The sequence below is a fragment of the Camelina sativa genome, chromosome 7 (genome assembly GCF_000633955.1).
Source record: "Camelina sativa cultivar DH55 chromosome 7, Cs, whole genome shotgun sequence".
In the NCBI taxonomy this organism is placed as follows: Eukaryota; Viridiplantae; Streptophyta; class Magnoliopsida; order Brassicales; family Brassicaceae; genus Camelina; species Camelina sativa.
Window position 1 is genome coordinate 979,349 of NC_025691.1, and position 9,830 is coordinate 989,178.

At 32.5% G+C, this 9,830-nt stretch overlaps 1 protein-coding gene and 1 long non-coding RNA gene across 2 annotated transcripts; one reads left to right on the forward strand and one right to left on the reverse strand.

Annotated features, from left to right (window-relative positions):
- Nucleotides 2,096-2,716, forward strand: LOC104699715. Its single transcript, XR_002032627.1, has 2 exons — nt 2,096-2,393; nt 2,554-2,716. It is a non-coding gene; the product is annotated as an uncharacterized LOC104699715 (long non-coding RNA).
- LOC109125373 lies at nt 3,132-4,929 on the reverse strand. Its single transcript, XM_019226952.1, has 2 exons — nt 4,383-4,929; nt 3,132-4,327 (listed from the first exon to the last, which is right to left on the reverse strand). The coding sequence occupies exons 1-2, from the start codon at nt 4,927-4,929 to the stop codon at nt 3,132-3,134; spliced, it is 1,743 nt and encodes a 580-aa protein (XP_019082497.1).

Sequence of the window (9,830 nt, forward strand, 5' to 3'; positions counted from 1 at the left end):
AGGTCATAAGTACGAAGAAAGTTTTCCTTCTTCTTTTTTTTTTTTTTTTTTTGTGAAGTGAAAGTTTACCTTTTTTTGATATAGTTAACATCAGAAAAAGTCAGAAAATGTGAAGAACTTCATAGGGTATTTATAATTCTGAATGAACATTGATCAATCAGAATGGCGGACTAGCTACTCCAAGAAGATTATCACATAAATAGGAACAGACAAAGACTAAATCTTAATAATACTATTAAAAGAAGAGTACAAAATTAAGAATGTCCAAAATTGTGGTTTTATTTACTTCAATTGCCATTCAATTTATGCATTTAGAAAACACTAATTAAAATTAAAAAGGACAATTAGGGAATAAATCAGAAATTGAATTTAATTTGATTCAAATAATATATGGGTCAAATAGTTGAACCCAACTGTTTAAATGTGTGATTACAGCACAACAAGAAAACATGCCGAATTCCGACCAGGGTATTAGTCGGAAACTCGTTGGAAAGCGCATGTTCCTTCTAATTTCCGACTACACAAACGTCGTTGGAATAATCTGGTTGCAAATAGGATTTGGTCGGAAAATAGTCAGAATTTTCTGACCAATTATATGGTCGGAAATTGGTCGGAAAAATTAGTCGGAAACTCGACGGAAATCTCTGACTATTTTCCGACCAATATATACGACGAGATCTTTGGTCGGAATATAGTCGGTACATTGTGACGATTTTCCGAGAATTTATCATGATATTGGTCGGGAATCAGTAACAGTTTCCGATTAAATTCCGACGACCGTACATACTTGTTGGAAAATAGTCAGAAAATTCCCACCAAATTCCAATCATATTTTAAAAATATATTTTATTATTAATGATTTTCCTACTAATTTCCGACAAACCATGCATATTAGTCAGAAAATAGTCGGAATATTAATATATTTTTGAGCAATATATTAATATTTCCTACCAATTGCTGACCAATAAATAAATATAATGTATTAATTAAATGAAAAATTTCCCACTGATTTTCGACCAACTTAATAATATTAAAGAAAATTATAAATATTATATACTAATGAATTATAAAATAAAAATTCATCAAATGCTTCTGCCGTAGAACATAAGTGAAACATAAATAGTATTCATAGAACAGAAATGAAACATATATAGTTAAAAAAAAAACCAAAATACAAATTAAAAGAAAGAAATCACAAATCCAAATCATCAATGGGATTTCTTCGAGATGGTGGAACTAAATCTGGATGAAGTTGGGCCATCATATTATTCCAATATGTGAAATCTTCATATTTTTTGTCCAACTCTTTCATTTTTTCTTTTGTTGCAGCAAGTTCAGTTTTTGTTTCGAGATATACTTCTCTTGAGTTTCGAGATATTTTTCCTCGTAAGATTCTTTGTTTGAACTTCCCCTAATATCTTCATCAAATGGGATGGATCCAAATCCAAACTTTCCTCCTTTCTGACTTTGTATTTCCTACAAATAAATAAATTTCTATTATTATTATTCTAAAAACTCTAAATTAAATGTTCAAAGTATATTATATAATAACTAACCTCACGAAATATTGCATCTTTTTCAGCTTGTGTAAGTTCGTAATCATCGGACGTGCTTTCAAGTTGAGATAGTTGAGTAAGCTTCTCCTCTTCCATTTCTCTACACTTTCGAGCAATAGCCTCAGCCTTTTTATCCAAGAAAATGCCATCCGATTTTCGCTTATGAGTCTCCTCCATAAATGTAACCATGTCAGGAAGCTTCCCCAACTCAGGATCCCGCTAAAAAAATTGGAACGCATTAAAAAAAAATCAATTAATTATAAGTAATAAAAATTATCAAACTAATTATTTAAATTATAAGGCATTGAAACTAGTTATGTAAATTAGAAAACTTATTATTTAAATTATAAAAATTATAAGCTTACCATTGACTCTCGTTTACGCACATAAGGCATTGACCCACATGTGTGTTTTGCCATTCCGTAACCTCCACGTTCACTCTTACGGTTAAGAGAGTATGTAGAACTACAAGATTGACTTTTTTCATCTTCCCAAAAGGCTATTAAGCCTTTCCAAACTGATCCCCGCATCCAACTCGGTTTCTTTTTCCCATTTCTCCACCTTTTTTTCCAGCCGTACACGTAATCTTTCAAACGATTCTGGCAAAGTTCTTCAAATTTTTCTTTGACTTCGGTTGTTACACCATAATCCCAATAAAAATTTTGCTACAATTTTTTCAAAGAGATTTTATAAATCTTAATGTTTTTTAATTATCAATCTAATGTAAAACATAATAAATATAAAAGTATATTGAAATTGTATCACTAGCCACAAAGGCTTTGAACCATCGATCCTTTGTATATCCTGACAATGTTGACCAATTCGGAGCAGGTTCTGGTAAGTCGCTCTCAATTATTTTCTTCACCGTCTTAGTAATGCCTTTATTGTATTTGTACCTTGTATCAATATTATAATAAGTTTCAACAAAAAAAAAATTATAATATAGTAATTGTTTTATTATAATAAAACAATTAAAAAAAAATCGTTTTTGGAGCAGATCGGAGAGACGGAGAAAGGCAGTGGGAAAAGCAAGCGGCGGATCTGAAAGAACCCCTCAGGTTGCTTTGTTTCTTCATCCACATATAAAATTTACAGAATTGAAATTGTTGAGTTTGATCTAATATTTTCCTGCAAGCGGCGGATCTAATATTTTCCTGCAATCTATGCATCCCTTATACTGTGAATGATCTCGAACATAGATCCCTAAAAAATGCCCCAACAGCTACACATTGAAACATGAAAATAAAATGTTACCAATTTAGTATAAAAGACATGTTATGAAAAAATTTCAGAAAAAAATTAATGATCAAACCTGCAATTGCTTCATGAACTATAGTTGGTAATATATGCGCAAATGCAAATGGTAGTAACGGCTGCATGAAGATATGACAATCATGACTCTTCATCCCTGCTAATTTTCCACTATGATCATCAACACAATAAGACAGATTTGCAACATAACCATCTGGGAACTTAACAGAGTCAATAATCTATTGGAAAAATGCTGTTTTCATTTTTGCATCTAATCTCCAAATAGGAATAGGACCAATTCCGTTTCCAAGTAGATGTAGATCCTCACGAGCACATATGTCCGGCAAATTCATTCGTGTTAACATTATCTTTTGTCTTTCCTGCAACGTTCAAAGCCGTGTTCATGATGTTCTCAAAGAAGTTCTTCTCAATATGCATAACATCAATATTATGGCGGAGTAGAAGATTTTTCCAGTAAGGTAATCTCCAGAAAATACTCTTTTTATGCCAATTATGATGCTCACCATAACCGTCAATCCTGGAATGACCATTACCTCCACAATCTGAAGTTTGATCAACTCCAAAATCACGCAATTGATGAAGTATATAATCTCCGTCATACTCTCGTGGTGGACCTTCACGAACAATCATGTTCTTCCGAAACAGAGTCTTACTGCGTCGATATGGATGGTTTCGTCTCAGAAAACGACGGTGACAATCAAACCAACAAGATTTTCTTCCATTTTTTAACTGAAATGCATCAGTATTGTCTTGACAGTATGGACATGACAACCTTCCATGTGTTGTCCAACCAGACAACATTCTATACGTCGGGAAGTCACTAATGGTCCACATTAATGCATCATGCATATTGAAATTAGTCTTCGTGGAAACATCGTAAGCACCTACCCCTTCAGACCATAACATTTGTAACTCAACAATCAGCGGTTGTAAAAACACATCAAGAGATCGACAAGGGTGATTCGGACCAGGAACCAAAATGGTTAAGAAAAGAAATTCTCGCTTCATGCAAAGAGCAGGTGGAAGATTGTAAGGAGTGACGATCACTGGCCATAGAGAATATTTCCGACCAGATTTACCAAACGGATTGAAACCATCCGTACATAACCCTAGATATACATTTCTCGCCTCATTTGCAAATTCTGGATATAATGAATGGAAATGTTTCCACGCTTCTGCATCAGAAGGATGTGATATTTCCCCGGTGAATTCATGTTCTGCATGCCATCTCATCGCTGCTGCTGTCCTTTCTGATTGATACAACCTCTTCAGCCTATCTGCTAAAGGCAAATACCACATACGCTGATATGGTATTTTTGTCCTCCCACTTGTCATCATAAATCTATCAGCACCACAGAAACGACATTGTGACAAATGTTCAGTTTCTCTCCAAAAAAGCATACAGTTCTCCTTACAAACATCAATCATTTGATATGGTAGCCCAAGACCAGATACCAATTTCTGCACAGCGTTGTATGAAGGAGGTGCTAAATTATCTTCTGGCATCAACGCAGTCCTCACTTAAGTTGTAGTCAGTTTTGATGCTCATCATACGAGTTGCAGCTGATAACGGCGAATGACCCTCTTTGCAACCTGGATAAATCAGATTCTTTGCAGCATCTAACATTTCAAAGAACTGTCTCGCTTCTAAATTGGGTTCTTCGTCAACTCTGGTACTCTCTAGTGTCTCTCGAAACTCATCTCCAACCATTCTCACTACATTATCTTTTTCCCTATGGAATGTTCCTTCATCTACAAAACTACCAACATTTTGTCTTCTTCGGTCACCTTCTCTACACTGATTACTACTTGGACCAGATCTAAAATCTTCTCCATGTGAAAACCATACATAGTATCCCGGTGTAAAACCTCCAAAATAGAAATGATTCCAAACAACATCCTTGTTTAAAAAATGATCATTATCACATCTAACACAAGGGCAAGACATAATACCTTTTGTAATGGTCATCTCTTGATTTGATGCGAACTGCATGAACTCTGATAATCCTTCTTTATATTCATGTCGTATATCTCCTGTAATTGCATCTAAACGATTGTACATCCATTCTCTAACTCTGTAAATATTATGAGGAGAAGACATTTTTTTTAGGGAGTTTTGCGACACTTTTTCGGTGAGTTTGAGGACTGATTGGTTGGAACTTTTTTTTCTCGGATATTTAGGCAAATTTCTGACTATATATGTAGTCGGAAATTCGTTGGAAACCTTTTCCGACTACTTTCCGATTAAATAGTAGGAATTTAATCGGAAAAGTTTTCTCAATTTGGTCAGAAAGTAGTCGGAAATTTCTTTAATAATCACGTGTTATACCTACTTTTTCCGACGAAAATGCGACAAATTTGCTACCACATAATTTGACCAATCTAGGCTAGTTTCCGACTAATTATCTAGTCGGAACTTCGTTGGTCACATTTCCGACTAATTTCCGACGAGATAGTAGGGATTTAGTCGGAAACGTTTTCACAAAACGGTCAGAAATTAGTCGGAAATTCCGGTAATAATCACGTGTTATACCTACTTTTTCCGACGAAGCTGCGACAAATTTGCTGATTAAGTTCCGACTAAATTCTGACCAAATAGTAGGAAATTAGTCGAAAATATTATTGATAAGTTAGTCGGGAATTAGTCATAAATATTTTAAAAATCACGTCTTACACCTACTTTTAGCGACAAAATCTCGACAATGTTTCTGAATAATTTCCGACGAAAATATTTAGTCGGAGTTTAAAAACTTTTCCGATGGTTTTCTCCGTCGATTTCCGACTAATACTCGTTGGTCGGAAATTTAATACTTTTCTGACCAATTTCCGAAGAAGAATTTTTTTGTTGAAGTTTAGTCGGAATTTAGTTGGAAATTAGTCAAAAAGTTTCCGACTCCTTAATTAGTCGGAAATATTAGTCGGAATGTTCAATGTTTTCTTGTAGTGCGGCTTAGTTAGTATATATGGTAAGTTGGTAACTATAATATTTTGTGAAATTTTAACACATGCAGAAAGCTTTTTTTTTTTGGTGCAAAGCACAAAGCTAAATAATCCAAATAATAGTCAGCATTTAATAATGTTCTAAATCCACAAAGCTAAATGTAATGCTACGCATATGCTGCAATAATTTCGGATTTTCTTTTTGAGTTCTATTAGAGAGTTTAGTGATATGAAGAATTCAAATTTAACATATTAAATCTTAATTACTTACATCAGTAGAAAACATAAATCTAGACCAAATATATATATTAAGATTTAAGTAACTGTATAGTTGCATTTTTTTTTTTTTTGTCAACAGCATAAAAGATTAAACTGTTAAACTGATGTAAGTAAGATTTTCTTTTTAGTTGCATTCATATATAAAACATTTTAACAATACATCGGTTAAACCGTAAAACTATGATTGTCGATTAAAATTTGAACGAGTTAGAGTTTAGATAATTTCATAATATTATAGATCATGTGATGGAGCGGGTTAGATTTTTTTACATAAATATGATTATAAGATGAATTTACATACATATAGTTATTAAAGAATTATTGTGCAAAATTTTCAATACAAAAAAAACAAAACAAAATCACTAATGTGGAATTGTGTACTAATAAAAAAATAGCACAATAGAAAAACAATACTATTTTGATAGGTAATAAAGTTTTAAATTTAGTTATGATAAATTTGATGACACGGCAAATTAAATATAATACTATAAATTGAAAATATGAAATAACTAAAATATATTAAAATATAATTTATAAAATAATTATCCCGCGGTACATCCCGGGTTCAAACCTAGTATTTTGTAAAGTCCAAGTATATGATTCAGCTACCAAATCCAGTGGTCCTAACAAGTATTGTAAAAAAGAATCACCAAGAGCAAAATATATAACACTTATTTAGATGATTTTGAAGAAACACATGAGCAAAATAACTAGGCCTCAAACAATGGAAGAAATTAACGAAGAACTTACGACACATATCAATGGAAAGTAAGGCATTATAAAGCAGCTATTCCATCACACTTGAAGAGTACAAATTAAAGCTAAAAGTGAATTGCATATATAACAAGAAGTAGCAAAGTGGTTAGTGTTTGTAATGACGTCTATAATCTCTATTAGAAAGAAGACAAAGTGACGTCTATATGTTATACGATTTTGCTCTGTCCTCAATAAAGATGGAAACAACGCTCAAGAAACAGTTGATTTCAACCATGTTGATAATTTTAGGATAGAAGGTTTCTAGAGATTTTGAAGGAGTGCGTTTCTTTGATAAATAGGTTGAGTGTGGTTTCCATAAGGAGGTGGGATTCGACAATATGGACTGGATTTGTGTTGTTGAGTTACTTGCTCACTTTCTCAACGGCATCATTGTTGATAACAAGTAAGTGAGTTAATTTTTTTTTCTATTAACTGAATTTATATATTTGCCATTAATTAAATTTGATGATTACAGCATAGCTCGATCCTTATTTGTGTAGGAGAGAGACCGAGATGCTTGAAAGATTGATTTTAATTTGTGGCAAGACAAAGACTATATGTGAGCACGTTGTAACGAAGATCAACACCGTCAATGGAAAAATGTGTTTCATTATCTAAGATGTTATTTACTTTAATGCTTACTTAATCCTAATCATTTTTAGTTTAGTCTCTCTACTTGATATTACCCTTCGTGGTGACTAAACATCACGTTCCACAGTGTTTCTTCTTGTTGTACTTTAAACTTTTGGAACATTGCTATTATCTTTGTACTTGGTTTCTAGTCTAGTGAAATGAAAACAAGTTTGGTTCAAAAAAAAAAAAAATGTTCCACAGTATTTAGTCACTTGCAATACTTTATATTTTGGATTTTATATTTTTAATGGTTAATGTGATCGTCTATGAATGCTATGCTATAATAATGTTATATATATAGGATTAAAATGTTGGATAAATTGAACTATTTTAATTTAAGATGCAAATCAGAGGATGTCCAGGGAGAGATACCACATGTTGCGTGGGTGATGTTAGACGTGGCACTTGCAAGGGATGGTTTTTTCTTGCAGTAATTAATTTGGAAGTTAGAATTAAAAAACAAAAACAGAAAAAAACATTTCTTTTTTTTTTGTCATGGAAGTTTGCTAATTTCTTTTAGTTTTTAAAAGTATATATTTTTAAGTTTACATTGTTTTTGTACTATATGTTATACTATACATTTATATTTGTTGGTTATTAAATATGTTCTTATCAAATACTATAATTAAACCCACTAAAAACCATGTCTTTGGCCATGTAAATTACCCAGCCCCCATTATAACAAATAGTTAAAACGGCCCAAAAAATAATTTAAAAATAATAGCTAGACCGAAAAACTCAATAAGCGTATATTGATACACATTTTAACTTTATGTTTTCCAAATAATATAAATTGCGGGGAAAAAGATGTAAATACTATAAATGTATTTCACTTTTATTAGGCTAAAATTTTATACATTTCTGGAAAATACTTTTGCATACATCAATCTTTCACTTATATATTAAAAAAAATATATATAATAAAAACCTTTTTGTCTGTCATAGCGAACATAATTAAATATCAAACCATGCGGAATTTACCAACACAAGTTAGAAACTTAGAAATCACAAACGCCATTATGTGATCACATCACATTTGAATCAAGACCATTCCAATCTACCAGAGACAAGACAAGGGTCTTCACTAGATGTGATTTTTGCAATAGTCATAAACTGGGCACACAATTGCTATAAATTTCTTAATTCTTATACTCTTAAACAAGATCGAAGAGCTGTAATGCTGTATGAAAAAAAGAATAAAATGGAAAAGGAGAGCTGCATGGCCATAACGTCGGTTTAAAATTCTGTACTCGTTAGCTTTTGTAGTTTGTGCACATATATGATTCATGATTGTAGCACACATGCATGCCCTTCAAAAAAAAAAAAAATCCATTTAGATACATTCGACTTAATGCTAAAACATTTAGTCTGGGAAATATTTTATTCCAGCTTTTGTATACATTAAGAAAAAAAAAAAGACAACAGCAAAAGCAGAATAAATCTACATATATTGAAAGTAATTAAACATTATTTAATTTACACTCTTTAGATTTTGATTCTTTAATTTGTTGAGTCTTTTAGTATATACATATGTTCTTTGCAAAAAAATTGAATAGCACTACAAAAATCTACTATTAAATAAAAGAGTGTTTCGTACCTGATAGGCATGTACACTCTCGCAAAACACTATAAGAAAATATTCTGAATTTTCTCGTCGCGGGGTTTGTTACACAAATGTTCTCAGATTGGTAGATGCATACTAAACCATTGCACAATAACCCTTTATTTTGACCAATATTATTAAAATGAAAGAATACTACGTGGATATGATGGAAATTTGTAAGAACAAATAAAGATTTTGTTGTAGTCGTTGTTGGTGTGGGATTCAGCACCCCCGACATACCAAGGTAAACCAGAAATACTAATTGATTAGTTAACCGAGAAACCGGTTGAGGGCTTGATTAGGTCAACAAGAAGTCAGTTCGGCCGAAGCGTAGCCTTGAAGAAGAAGAAATCGACCTCCACTTCGGCACGGCGGCCGACTGAAGCAATAAGGCAGTTTTCCATATCTCACTTCATCCGATAAGGAAAGTTAGCATATTATGCAATCTAAGAACATGTATAAATAAGGGGGGACTTCTCCATTGTAAGACATCGAGAATTGAATACAAGAATCGAGTTCTCCTCTTGTTCTTAGCAATAAACCCTAATTCTTTTGAGTTTTACTTCTTTACTTTTAATTCCAAGGCTTAGATCTATTTTCTAGCGAGATAACTCTATTGAATTTGTTTCCCTCCTTAAACAAATTCATTGTGGAAACCTAGTTTCTACAATCGTCGTGATCTTTTGAAATAGTCTCCAACAAAATGGTTCCTTCTTGAACAGCGATCACTAGGTGGTTCCGACCTAAGAACAAGAAGGGTATCGAACAAGATGTTTTTTTTTTTTTTTTTT

Coding starts and splice junctions, on each gene's coding strand:
- LOC109125373 (XM_019226952.1), bottom strand. CDS start 4,929: ATGTCTTCTCCTCATAATATTTACAGAGTTAGAGAATGGATGTACAAT. Junction 4,328..4,382: donor GCCGTTATCAGCTGCAACTC/GTATGATGAGCA, acceptor CGTTGATGCCAG/AAGATAATTTAGCACCTCCT.